At 35.9% G+C, this 14529-nt stretch overlaps 1 protein-coding gene across 1 annotated transcript in view; it reads left to right on the top strand.

Annotated features, from left to right (window-relative positions):
• pcxa (pyruvate carboxylase a) overlaps positions 1–14529 on the top strand; it is a 233831-nt gene that overhangs the window by 200718 nt on the left and 18584 nt on the right. The window contains exons 15-16 of the mRNA XM_056446283.1: positions 1935–2175; positions 2433–2682. Coding sequence (XP_056302258.1) covers positions 1935–2175; positions 2433–2682 — 491 coding nt within the window. The remainder of the gene's footprint in view (positions 1–1934; positions 2176–2432; positions 2683–14529) is intronic.

Here is a 14529-nt window from a genome sequence, read left to right as displayed (position 1 = left end):
GGTTTCAATTCTTGTTTAAATAAATAAAATAGTGTATCATAAATGGCACACATGTACACGTTTCTAAATCGAACAAATTTACTTGAATAAGATGTACTGCTATTGTTTAATGATAATTTTATTTAGTTTCATTTATAAAATTTTTGTTTATGTACATTTTTCTTTAGCAAATATACTGAATGCTTTGCAACTTGTTCGTTTTTTTATAGTAATCAGTAATCGTAGTACTTTGATGTTTTTCAGTTAGTTACAAATTTACATCTTTATGTCTAATAATTATTTAATTAGATTTTTTTGCATTATTTGCCCAAGGATATGTTTTAATAGTTTGCTTCAGTTAAAACAAACTGGTTTGATTTCTCTATTAGTGCTGGTACAAGACATGTACAGTGGAAAGTCAAAAGGAAATCGGCACACTGTAAATAAAAATTCTTGTAAGAACGTTTTGACCTACATAGTCTTCATCAGATCTGATCTGTTTGTTTCCGATCAAGCACCAGCCTTGGAGAATCTCAGATGTATGCACATTTCTGCTTTTTGGTTGCCTAAAGTACATGTACACACAAAATATACATCAGAAATTATAACTATTTTTTGGCTTTTTGTGGTTCGGTCTTAAATACAGTATTCATAAATATTCATAGCGCTTCACTTTTTCCACATTTTTTTATGTTACAGCCTTATTCCAAAATGGATTAAATTCATTTATTTCCTCAAAATTCTACACACAATACCCCATAATGACAATGTGAAAAGTTTTTTTAAATTGTTGCAAATTTATTAAAAATAAAAAACCTGATAAATCACAAGTACAGAAGTATTCACAGCCTTTGCTCAATACTTTGCTGATGCACTTTATAGCAATTACAGCCTCAAGTCTTTTTTTAATATGATACCACAAGCTTGGCACACCTGTCTTTGGGATTTTTTGCCCATTCTTCTTTGCAGTACCTCTTAAGCCATTTTCAGCTCTCTCCAGAGATGTTCAATAGGATTTAGGTCTGGGCTCTGGCTGGGCCACTCAAGGACATTCACAGAGTTGTTGTGAAGCCACTCAATTGATATTTTGGTGATGTGCTTTGGGTCATTGTCCTGCTGGAAGATGAACCGTTGCCCCAGTCTAAGGTCAACAGCACTCTGAAGCAGGTTTTCATTCAGGATGTCTCTGTACGTTGCTGCATTCATCTTTCCCTCTATCCTGACTAGTCTGACTAGTGCCTGGTTTTTCTCCAAACGTAATGCCTGGCATTCACTCCAAAGAGTTCCATTTTAGTCTCATCAGACCAGAGATTTTTGTTTCAGATGCCTTTTTGCAAATTCCAGGTGGGCTGCTATGTGGCCTTTACTATCCTTGCACTGCCATGTACATGCACTGTACATGTACATTTTTGTCATGTACATGCACTGTCAACCCTGGGACCTTATTTAGACAGGTGTATGCCTTTTTAAAAAATTTTCGTGTCCAATCAACTAAATTTACCACAGGTGACCTCCAGTTAAGCTGCTGAAACATCTCAAGAATGATCAGTGGAAACAGAATGTACCTGAGCTCAATTTAGAGCTTCATGGCAAAGGCTGTGAATACTTATGTACTGTACATCTGATTTTTCAGCTTTTTTATTTTTAATAAATTTGCAACAATTAAAAAAAAAACTTTTTTTAACTTTTAATTAATTGAATCCATTTTGGAATAAGGCTGTAACATATAAAAAAAAATGTGGCAATAGTGAAGCGCTGTGAATACTTTCTGGATGCACTGGATGACCAGGAATGCTAAATGAGCTAGGTCTAAATATATTTAAATATTTTTTTGGACTGAACAAAGAGAACTAAAATACAAATTTGAACGCACCCTTGCTGAAGGATAAAAGTACACACAAAAAAAAACAATCTATGGTTACTCAATACCACACTATTTTCTGTGTTTTTGTCAGGTTCTGTGAGGTGGCCAAAGAAAACGGTATGGACATCTTCCGTGTGTTCGACTCTCTAAACTATCTCCCCAACATGCTCTTGGGGATGGAGGCAGCAGGTACAGCAGGGGGAGTGGTGGAGGCAGCCATCTCGTACACTGGTGACGTTTCCGACCCCACGAGGCAGAAATATTCTCTAGACTACTACCTGAAACTAGCAGATGAGCTGGTCAAGGCTGGAACACACATCCTTTGCATCAAGGTAGTGGTTTGTTTATTTTTGTGTGGGTTTTTTTTTTTTTTGAAATCCATTTGTCTGTTTTGTTAACCTCAACTCTTGCTCACTCTTTCATCTCGACTGCTGCACCCACTCAGCTTCCACCCACACATTAAATACCACTGCATCACTGTCTCTGTTTGTTTCTAGTCCACATCTTTAACTTTCCTTTACTTTTTCCCCATCTCTCTCTCTCTCTCTCTCTCTCTCTCTCTCTCTCTCTCTCTCTCTTTGCTCTGCAGGACATGGCTGGTCTCCTAAAACCAGACTCTGGCCGTTTGCTGGTCGGTGCACTGAGGGACCGTTTCCCTGATGTGCCGATCCATGTGCACACTCACGATACCGCAGGGGCTGGAGTGGCTGCCATGCTGGCCTGCGCAGAAGCCGGAGCAGACATTGTGGATGTGGCGGTGGACTCCATGGCGGGAATGACATCCCAACCCAGCATGGGTGCCGTTGTGGCATGTACTAAAGGCACCAAACTCAATACTGGTAAGGGCTGTCAAACTGTGTTTTATTAGAGCTGTTAAACATCTATTATAATGCTATTAAGTCAAGTCGAGCTTTATTGTCATACGTTTAAACAATATATATGTAGATGTATAAATAAACAGACAGACAGGTTAATGTAAAGATGGATAGACGGGTAGATATGGTTGTTTAAAAAATTGGTAGAGGGATGAACAGGACGATATCAGACAGAATGCAGTTATTTATAGATATATCTGAACATTTTAATGGGAGATGGATAGATAGACTCATAGACAGGATGATAGATAGACGGGTAGACTTGGGTTGATAGATGTATTTTACTAAATAATTTTATTTATTTATTTATTTGCTTGTTTATTTAACAGGGACAATACACTTGACATTGTTATACAAAGACAATGTCGCGTACATAGAGCATATAGCCCCGATATTCAATAAGTAAAATTGCTCATTGACAGCCAGCGTAGTGCTATATGCAGTTAAAAAACTCACTCCTCTGACCTAAAGGTGCTTGAACAGTGTATACAGAGCCACAAACATAAAATGTAAACCTGACCAACCTGAAAGAATAATACTTAATGTTCACATTGCTGTAAAGAGTTCAACCATTCTTTCAGCTTTACAGAAAAAACTTTAAATCATGGAACTTTAAATCAACAGGCATGGCATTCCATAGATGTGAACCTTTCACTGAAAAGAATGACTGACCCATATTGGTTTTACATCTGCATCTGTGGATTCCCACTTACTGCCCTTCTTGTCTTTGCCCCATCACTGCTGAATTTATGTATCAACTCACAGACTACCTTAGGGGCAAGACCATGTATACACTTAAACATGTTAACAAGTTATATTTTTTAAGAATTTGACAATGATGCCATTTTATTGGTTTCTGATCCATTATTTTTAAAGTTTGTTTGTGAAGTGACATTACATGATAATGTCAAGTAATCTAATCAAAATTGGTAGGTACAGGGTATCCGCGGGGTCTTAGAGTCTTAATGTCCTAAATCTTAAACATCTAAATTTTAGGCCTTAAAAAGTCTTAAATTGACTGAAAAATTGTGTTGTAGGTCTTAAATCTTGTTTTAAACATCTTTTAATTTTCCTTTGTCCATGTATTGTTATCCAATCTGGCCAACAGCCATACAATCACCAACAATCCATCTTAATAAAACTTTAAACTTTATTTAAAAGTAGTTGTTTTTTTTAACTCTATTTATAAATTACTTTCTTTACAATATTTGTTAAAATGTGCTCCATGTGTTTACTGCCGAGGACACCGACCTAGACACATTGTTGTGCATAGATTTAGTTTATAAAATTTGTCCATTTCTTTTTCTTTTTCTTTATTTTTTATTTTAAATAAAGTTTATGTTGGGAAAATGTATGGATACAAGTAGAGCTTGCTTGTTTTTACACTATTTAAAATATGTCATTTTATATGTAAGAAATAAGTAAAATATTTGATATTATTATTATTAAATTATAATTGCATTATTAAATGTATTAAATTATATATATTTTTTTCTTAGGGCAAATCAAAATCTTTTCCATCTGGGCTATTTGAAAAAAATCCCTAGCCCTGCATGAGTCTTAAATTTGATTCATAATGGTCTTAAAAATGTCTTAAATTTTACTTTGTGAAACCTGCAGAAACCCTGTATGTAAGGGGTTTAGTTCTAATGGTGGATAGATGGAAATACATGCTGGGTAGATAGATGGTTAGACAAAGACAGGTAGACTAATAGGTCAGCTATACTGGTGAAAAATCTGCATATGAGCAATATCATACAAGTATCTGTGCGATTATGGCTGTATATCGGCACTGGTGGGAGGTGTGCATTGGTGTTTGAGCCCACCAGTGATGACATACAGACATATCGCACTGCTACGAGTGTGATATTGCATTAATACAACAGTTTGATGGCATAATCGTGTATATAAAAAAAGAAAATCGGAAACCGTTGCTACTTCACAAACGTCACTTTAGAGCTAGTATTAGAATAATTCTCTAGCATAATGTCTAAAGTGATGACAAAACAGCTGATTTTGCTCACATTTTAGGATTAGAAGGCTGAATAGCATGAAATGCCATCAGTGTACAGAGATTTCCCAATGTTTCTCTGTTGCAATTGGGAGATCACAATATTTATCCCCAAAGATTATTAGATGTATATAATTATCCCCCAAAAATCCAGAACAGCATGAACGCGTCCAGATATCTGTGGTATAAATACAGTACTACAAAATACAAGAGATAGACCGACTTAGAATATCACTTATCTGTTCTGTAATGATTTGTTTAACTGTAGCTTGAAACGTTCACTGAAAAAAATGCTGTTTTTCTACCCTAAGGACTTATGCGGTTTCTGGCACCATATTGTGGTGGAACATCAACAGTCTTTGCTCTGCTCAGTATGGCAGGCTGTCATTGCCAGAATTATAAATATTTAAAATAGACACTACACTGAAGCAAATTGTTCTGCAAAATTGTTGCAAACAATTTATGTTGAATCTAAACAAACAAATTAAAATTAGTAGTGTTCAATTTAATTTGTTTGTTCAACTTAATTAATTTGTTTGCCCATATAAATTATTTACAACCACTTAAAAAATTTTTGTAAATCCAAGAAATCATCCTTTTTTTTCCAAACCATTTTTTGTCAGTGTATTCATTTAAAAAACTGCATAGTTTCAATCTAAACAACTACATTATTGCCTAAAAAAGCCTCAAAAGTACATTATGTTGTCCAACAGCTGCAATATTTGTCAAACTGTAGTTCTCTGCTTGCCACTCATGTGGGTGGAGTAATACACAAGGGTGAAGAGGCTGTATGAGTGCTGATATTACTTCATATTACTCTCTCACACATCTCAGAGCAATCAGCCAATCAGGTTCGAGAACCAGACAGCACTGTTGTATAAATATAAAAATAAATGGGTAGATAGACAAGTAGATGGATGAATGGATGGTTAAATAACTGGGTATGCAGGTGGATGGACAGATGGGTATGGGTAGGCAGATTAGTTGATAGATGACAAAATCAGAGCTGTAGATGGGTAGATATAGAGATTATATCAGCACTGGGAAGCCCCACTGGTTCGTTCAATGAGGAAAGGTTTTTGTTCTTCATTTTCTCATCCTGGTTAGGACACAGTGTTAAAGTGATTAATTGGTTGTTTTGCTTCCTGTTGTTTTCTATGCATATAAAGCAGTTCCTCATTTATTTCACTATGCCAGATTTTTCATGATACAGCCCATCACTGATTTTTCCAGGTCATGTGTTAAAAGGAACATGATGTAAACATTCTTCTTCTGTCATAAAAACTATTTCTTGTCCTTATGCATGAGAACAACTTTTCCTCACCCTTCAGCAGTTGCGAAGCTCACACCGCAACCCGTAATGCTCTTGGTGGTATTTAATATTCAGCACACCCGTTTTGCACCATTTTTCAACCGCTGTGCCTCATTTCATGCAAATGCTCCCATACTTTCCTTCACTTAATATTTCTTTTCCCTCGTCTATAATCCAGGTGCGAATGAGGTCATGGGAAGTCAGCTAAAAGCACGGGAAAAGCAAACAGAGCAGGGCAGGAGCGGTAATGAAAGAAATGAAAGGGATGAAAAAACCCTACACAGCACAGCCAGTCAGCTCAGGAGAAAATGATGTTGGGGTGAATGAAAAGAGTAGAGAGAGGGGTCAGAGCGGACAGACATCATTTGGATGTTGGTGGCTGACCTCTTGACCTTTCCTTAATTGTGACATTACTGTGGCTGCTGGTGCTTAACCTTCAATGATGAGTCTTGTGGCCCGCTGGGTCTCCTCGCAGTGGGGAGTGTGTGTTTTGGCCAGAGACTGTGGTGTGTGGTCACTGTGTGGGAGACCATCTGTCCAGCCCATGGGTCACTGCGTCACCTGCCGCTGTTGTGGCATAAAGATCTACCTTATTAGGGCAGATTCACACTGCTGCGGCTAATGTCAACGTTTCTGACATGCTAATGTTGGCTGATGACTAGATAATTAACATTACTTTAAGGTGTCATCGAGTGTGTATATTCAAGAAGTAAAGTTGTTCTCTGATATCTACATAGTAGGTTCAAAAATTATCCAGAAATGATTTTATATTCTCATTTATATCCATAGGAATTACCCTTAGACTGAAAAAGTCGTTTTTTGACCATATTTGGAACGTGAATATTAATGAGCTCTGCGTTATTACAAACATATGTGGCCAATTTCACAGTATACACGTTAAACTAACAAAAAGACCTAACAGTTTAACCATTTAACTGCCTGCTTTATTATATGTTTACTATATTTTAACTGTTTTAAATAATGACAGTTAAAGTCATTTAAAGAATGACTGTTTTAAACTAGATATTAAAGTTTGAGGACAAACTTTATGGTGGCTTGAAAAGCCGAGTCTGAATTAGCATGTTACTAGCATGAATTAGCAAGTAACTAGCATGATTCTAACATAAATTAGCATGTAACTAGCATGATTCTAGCATGAATTAGCATGTTACTAGCATGTTTCTAGCATGAATTAGCATGATTCTAGCATGAATTAGCATGTTACTAGCATGTTTCTAGCATGAGTTAGCCTGTTACTAGCATGTTTCTAGCATGAATTAGCATGTTTCTAGCATGAATTAGCATGTTACTAGCATGTTTCTAGCATGAATTAGCATGTTACTAGCATGTTATTAGCATGATTCTAGCATGAATTAGCATGTTTCTAGCATGAATTAGCATGTTATTAGCATGATTCTAGCATGAATTAGCATGTTACTAGCATGATTCTAGCATGAATTAGCATGTTATTAGCATGATTCTAGCATGAATTAGCATGTTTCTAGCACAAATTAGCATGTTACTAGCATGTTTCTAGCATGATTTAGCATGATTCTAGCATGAATTAGCATGTTTCTAGCATGAATTAGCATGTTATTAGCATGATTCTAGCATGAATTAGCATGTTACTAGCATGATTCTAGCATGAATTAGCATGTTTCTAGCATGAATTAGCATGTTACTAGCATGATTCTAGCATGAATTAGCATGTTACTAGCATGATTCTAGCATGAATTAGCATGTTATTAGCATGATTCTAGCATGAATTAGCATGTTACTAGCATGATTCTAGCATGAATTAGCATGTTACTAGCATGATTCTAGCATGACTTAGCATGTTACTAGCATGATTCTAGCATGAATTAGCATGTAACTAGCATGATTCTAGCATGAATTAGCATGTTACTAGCATGTTTCTAGCATGAATTAGCATGTTATTAGCATGATTCTAGCATGAATTAGCATGTTACTAGCATGATTCTAGCATGAATTAGCATGTTACTAGCATGTTTCTAGCATGAATTACCATGTTACTAGCATGTTTCTAGCTTGAATTAGCATGTTACTAGCATGATTCTAGCATGAATTAGCATGTTACTAGCATGTTTCTATCATGAATTAGCATGTTATTAGCATGATTCTAGCATGAATTAGCATGTAATTAGCATGAATATAGCATGAATTAGCATGTTTCTAGCATGAATTAGCATGTTATTAGCATGATTCTAGCATGAATTAGCATGTTACTAGCATGATTCTAGCATGAATTAGCATGTTACTAGCATGTTTCTAGCATGAATTAGCATGTTACTAGCATGTTTCTAGCATGAATTAGCATGTTACTAGCATGATTCTAGCATGAATTAGCATGTTACTAGCATGTTTCTAGCATGAATTAGCATGTTACTAGCATGATTCTAGCATGAATTAGCATGTTACTAGCATGATTCTAGCATGAATTAGCATGTTACTAGCATGATTCTAGCATGTTACTAGCATGTTTCTAGCATGAATTAGCATGTTATTAGCATGTTTCTAGCATGAATTAGCATGTTGTTAGCATGATTCTAGCATGAATTAGCATGTTTCTAGCATGAATTAGCATGTAACTAGCATGATTCTAGCATTAATTAGCATGTAACTAGCATGTTACTAGCATGATTCTAGCATGAGTCAGCTTGTTTCTAGCATGAATTAGCATGTTGTTAGCATGATTCTAGCATGAATTAGCATGTTACTAGCATGACTAGCATGTCACTATCGTGTTGCTAGCACCTTTCTAGCAAGATTAGCATGTCAGTAGGATGTTAAAACTGTTAGCGTGTGTTAGAATAGCTAGTCACAGTCTCTGGGACAGTTGCTAGGGTGCTGAAATTGGTTGCTAGGGAGTGGCTAGTAAGTTTAAAGGTAATCAGTGATTGGCTGCTGGCTAGACTGAGTTGAATGAGGCTAGACTCTAGTCTGTAGGACAGTCTGATGCAGAGTTATGAGCTCACAAAGGTTGATCCAATGTTAAGTAAATGGGAGTCTTTTACAATGGAAGTCTATGGGACAGTTGCTAGGGTGCTGTAAGTGGTTGCTAGGGAGTGGCTAGTAAGTTAAAAAGTCATCAGTTATTGGCTGCTGGCTAGACTGAGTTAAATGAGTCCAGTTAGAAGTCTGTAGGACAGTCTGATGCAGAGTTATAAGCTCACAAAGTTTGACCCAATGTTAAGTCAATGGGACTTTTGGGTTTTTTCTGGGTCGTTTTTCGGAAAACCCAAGGTCGGATCAGTTAGAAAAGATATAGCAACCCGAGTCAGACCAGTTTGAAGGTTTGACGAAAGTTTGAAGTATGTAGCTTGAAAGGCCTAGGAGGAGATACACTTAGAAATTAGTCTCAGAAGAATAAGAAGAAGAAGAATAATAATAAGTTTAAGATAGATAACATTATGCTGGCTTTTCAAGCCACCATAATAATGGTTTACACACACAGCATTGTTGTTTTACAAAAAAAAAAAATAATAATAATCCTGTTGCACTACTACACTTGATTTTGTTTTAATTGTGAAAAGAAAGAAAGCATGTTAAATTGGAATCTGAAATATTTTATGGCATACTTTAAAAAATAAAGATGATTTAGTATTCAAAAATGTTTTATTTTGATAATTTCTTTAAAAATAAATTGGTCTTACTCTTCATATTTTCAGATTTTTCATAATCCATGTATTAAGTCGGTTTCTGGTAAAAGTACTGTAATTATCAACCATTTGGTAGAGGTTGGTATTTTAGAAATTATGGGATGTTGAAAAAATGTTAACTAGCGACATTAGGAGTTAATTATTCTTGGTGGGGCAGTTAAAGGGTTAACAGACCTTATGCCTCTTGGTCTTATTATAAATCTAGTAAATACTGTACGATACAAACATAGATAAACACAAAAATAAGGGATGAAATGATCATTGTTGTAATCTCCCTCAGAAAGATTGTGGCCAATCAAAGCTCAACAGATCATTTATTACATCATGCCTTAAATGTCCATTCTTTTGGATTATGTATTTATCTTAAAATGCAAATGAGCTGCTGCTTCCTCCCGCCCCTTTGAAGCTTGTTCTTTGCATACTCTGCCCAGAACGACAATTAGGTTTTGATTTACCTATCACACTCGTGCTTATGTAAAATTGGCCCCTAAATACTGGGCCACAAGAACTTTCTGGGAAAAATGCATCTAGAGGTATGACACTGTATTATTTTGCACTCTATGAGTTAATATCCAAATAATTTCCAAGCGATTTATTTCAAAGCAGGGATTTCTGCACTTACAGCCACTAAAACAAAGTTATGGCATAGACTGGACATTTGCAACATGCTCCTCCTCTCTGGGACTTTATTATTGGAGGATAACAAGTCCAAAGCTTCCACTGAGTGAGCATTAATGTGAGCTGTTCTGGAAACATGATGTGACCAGTTTATTAAAGAGAAAGCATTTTAAATATTGGCTAATGAGTAAATTAGTGTCCCGAATAATCTGTCAAAGCAACTGTATAGCATGCAGTCATGCAATTAATAACCTGTAATTGATATTTAGATAAATATTTATGTAAATTAAATCATGAGTACATGAATAGGATAGTTATTGTTTTGACTTATCAGTATTTTCAGATGATGTATACATTTGATGGAGGTATTCAATTAATTATTAATTGCTGCTTATCAGGCCATGACATGGTCACCAGCCACTGTGGCTAGTAGTTTTTCAGCATTACTAGCCACTCGCCATTTTTACTAGCCACAATTTTGTTTTTGGGAATATATTTTCATATGCATAAATTTGACTTTGGCATGCTAAAATTACTTGATTTACATTTTGTGTTTTGTCCACATGACTACTCATTCATTTCAGTTTCTGTGTTGTGTATGACCTTGCTCAATGAGCATGAGCAAATGGGTTGTGCCTTCATAGTGTTGCATTGCAATTACTTCTTATTTCACCTGAATTTTCAGGGCTCAACATTAAGGATTTACCTCATTCTTCTCTAGCTACACTAAAAAAAACCCCCAAATAATTAATTATTTCTTCGCTACAAATTTTAACTAATTAAAACAAGCTAATTATAGTTGTAAACATGAACTTTCTAATCTATAAAATATTTTTATTTTATTTCTTTTTTAAAAAAATGACATTTTAAAAAGAATTATTGTCATGTATCTAAAACTATGTACATTAGTCTGTCCTGGCTAAAAGTTTTCAGATCAGCAGTTAACTATACATAAATTGGAGTTTAATCGCCTATTAAAGCAATGTTATTGTACAGGATGATCATTAAACCATAAAAAAAAAACCTGTAAGCAATAGAAAGCAGGTGAAAAGCATACTGTGTGCGATAATGAAAGGATGAGACCGTGCACACATTTAACGTTAGGCCCATTTATAATCTGTTCAAAAAATGATTAAAGCGAAAGAAACTGCTGCTGCTTACAAAAAGACAATTTTAAAAAATCTGGAGCTCTTGAGAGTAGCAGGACTGTTGGTGCATGGGCATCACTTTTTGTCCAGTCTATTTTAAAGAAAACCGATCGCGTTTGTAGGCACGATTTCTTGGTTTCTTCTCACAAGTAAACTGGAGCGCATAAGCACTCGCGTGCATCACATCAGCCATGCGCACGATACTAAAACCCTCGTCAGTGAGTGAAGAAAGCCTGCGTCTCACTGTGCGCGTGTGATTGTGCTTTCATTCGGTATGTACCTGCTTTCTTTTGCTTGTGCAAACAGTTATTTAGTCAGTCGTGCTGCTTCTTGATGAACTACAGCCAAAGTGACTAGTGGGGGAGGCTCTCTATATGATTGAGCAATATATATTTTTGAAATGTCAGCCAATGTGTTGATAATTTGGTTTTGGAAATTGAGCTTTTATTTTAATATGTAATTACACCAACAATATTCTCAGTTGTTTCTGTAAGTAATTTTAAATAATTGAAACACATTTGGAGACATGTAAGCACAATCAACAAACATTAAATGCCATTTTTCATTATACAGTTGGTGTATAACCAACTGTTAAAAAAATTGCAATTAAAATAAAAAATTCATCAAGTAATCTAGATATCTTTGGAGCAGAAGTTAATTACAGTCTTTTAAAATAAATAATGTGATTATGTTCTAGCTTTACATTTGCCACGGTCCAGATTACTTTCTAAATTATCAGAATTGGTTGGCCACTACTTGAAATGTTGTCATTCCAATCACATTAGAGCACTACCATGTAAACACATGGGACAGTATGACAAGCTCTTTTACAAGAGCTTCAGATGCACTGTTATTAATATACAAGGTGTGTCAGCTAATATGATTTACACCCCTGGCTTGCTAATTGTGCCACCAAATAACACCTTAGTAAAGCTCATAGATGTGAGACTGTGGCTCTTGCACATCGGTATTCCCTGCATGTTATTTCTATGAAAGTCTATCCATTTTTTTAACAGACACAGCACAAGCTCATCCCCTTCAATTAGGGTGGGTGTGTGATTTTTGTCAGTTCAAGACGCGTCGGAGCACTAACATGATGTGGAGCTGTTTGTGTTTTTGTTGATTCTGTACATTTTATTTTCGCAAGATATTCTCCTAATTCTCAGTGCACTGCATTTCTTTGGTTTTCGCTCCAGGAGGTGTTGCCTGGATGATTGAATTGTTTGGAGGGTGTCATGGTTCTTTGGCAGTGTTATTGTAGTCTTTGTCTTTCCACTCACAGTTTTGTTGCCATATGCAGCATCCAGTATTAATCACCTGTTTACAGCTTTTTAAAACAAGCTGCTGTATGTGTTGATGTGAAGAGGAAGAGGCAGTGTTGACACATGCTCAATACTTATTACAGCTCTCGCACGGCAGCAGTGTATTGATATTCCTCAAACATTCCATTTGTTTTCTCCTCTGTAACTCAGACCGAACCAAAAAATCTGAACCAAAGTCAAGATTACAGTCTGTCTGTCCAGGCATGTGCTGTTCTCATTTCTTCCCTATTTCAGGTTGTTGTCATCCACCCATCATGCATGAACTTTTTATTCTATCATCAATACATGAGTTACATCACTGGCTATTATACATCCATCCACTTTTCATCCATCCATACATCCATCCATCCACTTTTTTTATCCACCCATACATCCATCACTTTTTAATCAATTCAATTTTATTCATCCATACTTTCATCTACTTCATCCATCCATTCATCCATCCATCCATCCATCCACATTTTCTATCCATTCACTTTTCCATCCATACATACATCCAAACATCTATTCACTTTTCATCCATTCATACATCCATCCACTTTTTCATCCATCCATGCATCCATCACTTTTCAATCCATTCACTTTTTACATTTACTTTCATCCATCCTTATGTTCATCCACTTTTTCATCCATCCATCCATCCATCCATTCGTACATTCATTATTTTTTCCATACATCCATCCACATTAATTTATCTATACATCCATCATTTTTTCATCCATCCTTACGTTCATCCACTTTTTCATCCATCATCCACATTTTCCATCCTTTCATACATCTATTCATTTTTTTCCATACATCCATCCACTTTTTCATCCATCCATACATCCATCCACTTTTTCCATACATCCACCTACTTTTTCCATACATCCAAACGTCCATCCACTTTTCATCCATCCTTGCATTCATCCACTTTTCATCCATCTATACATCTATCCACTTTGTCACCCATCTGTACATCCATCCACTTTTTCATCCATCTATACATCCATCCATAAGTCCATCTACTTTTTACATCTATTTGTGTCCATTTTCCATCCATCCGTACGTCCATCCACTTTTTATCCATGCGCACTTGCATCCATTTTTCATCTATCCACACTTGCATCCACTTTTCATCCATCTGTACATCCAACCACTTTTTCCATCCATCCATTCACTTCTTCCATCCATACATCTATCCTTACATCCATCCACTTTCATCTATCCCTATATTTATCGCTTTCATCAATTAATTTTTTCATCCATCCATAGATCCACCTACATTTTCCATCCACTTTCCGTCCATCCATACGTCCATCCACTTTTTCCGTCCATCCATACGTCCATCCACTTTTTATCCATCCGTTCATCCTTCCACTTTTCATCCATCCAAACATTCATTCTTTTTTCCATACATCAGTCCACTTTTTCCATTTACTTATTCATCAATACAACCATCCACTTTCATCCATCATACATCCATCCATCCATCCATCCATCCATCCATCAATCCACATTTTCCAACTATTCATACATCTATTAATTTTTCCATACATCCATCCACTTTTCATCCATCTATCCATTTTTTCCCATCCATTTATCCACTTTCACCCATCCGTACATGCATCTACTTTATTCATCCATCCATACACCATCCACCTTTTCCATCCATACATACATTCATCACTCTTTCATCCATTCATTTTCATTCATCCTTACATCCATCCACTTTTTCCTC

The sequence above is a fragment of the Danio aesculapii genome, chromosome 21, assembly GCF_903798145.1.
Source record: "Danio aesculapii chromosome 21, fDanAes4.1, whole genome shotgun sequence".
In the NCBI taxonomy this organism is placed as follows: domain Eukaryota; kingdom Metazoa; phylum Chordata; class Actinopteri; order Cypriniformes; family Danionidae; genus Danio; species Danio aesculapii.
This window is presented reverse-complemented; position numbering and strand designations above follow the sequence as displayed.